General features: G+C 41.7%; 1 protein-coding gene across 2 annotated transcripts in view; it reads right to left on the bottom strand.

Moving 5' to 3' along the window:
• LOC116699063 (palmdelphin) overlaps positions 1–609 on the bottom strand; it is a 25,554-nt gene that overhangs the window by 5,536 nt on the left and 19,409 nt on the right. For both annotated transcript variants that reach the window (XM_032531442.1, XM_032531441.1), the window contains exons 6-7: positions 518–542; positions 368–439 (exon numbers count right to left, since the gene is read on the bottom strand). In XM_032531442.1, coding sequence (XP_032387333.1) covers positions 368–439; positions 518–542 — 97 coding nt within the window. The remainder of the gene's footprint in view (positions 1–367; positions 440–517; positions 543–609) is intronic.

The raw sequence follows: 609 nt of genomic DNA, 5'->3' as shown, positions 1-609 counted from the left end.
TGCTGTCCAGTATGCTCCATATGTTCTGAACACTCCTGTGTTTGCCAAAAAACACAGCTTATGCTTAATGTTAGCGTAGTACATTTGTCGACAAGTGACAAAGGTAAACCTGGTCCTAACTGGAAGCCATTGCAACTAAATCCAAGGGGGCTACATCCCTGTCCTGTGTTGGATCCTACAAAATACAGGTTTTCAGTGGACCATTCCATTAAGGTTGTTTGCCATCAGACTTCAGGGTTATGAGTGAACCCTGAACTTATGAGCCTGTGTATATCCAAACTCATAACTTGTCTATATCCAATCTCATAAACTGTAATGTACACTTGGCTTTGATTGGCTTTACAGGAATGTGTTAAAATGATCTCACTCTTTCTTGGTGTGTTTGGTTCAGGGATTTGGTTGGCTGTTGGAGAGAGGGATTCTGGGACATGGAATGGCTCTGTGGGACAGAAAACAAAACTTAACACAGATCCATCTTTGGTGCTGGTAAAAACATCCAAATGATATCATCACTTACCTGGAACAAAGTTGTCCTGGGCCTCCTACGAGACAGACACAAATCAGTTAATACAACAGAAGGGATGCACTAAAATACAACTGTGTGTGTGT

This window comes from Etheostoma spectabile, chromosome 12 (genome assembly GCF_008692095.1).
Source record: "Etheostoma spectabile isolate EspeVRDwgs_2016 chromosome 12, UIUC_Espe_1.0, whole genome shotgun sequence".
Lineage (NCBI taxonomy): Eukaryota > Metazoa > Chordata > Actinopteri > Perciformes > Percidae > Etheostoma > Etheostoma spectabile.
Note: the sequence above shows the minus strand (reverse complement) of the source record. Positions and strands in the feature narration are given on the sequence as shown.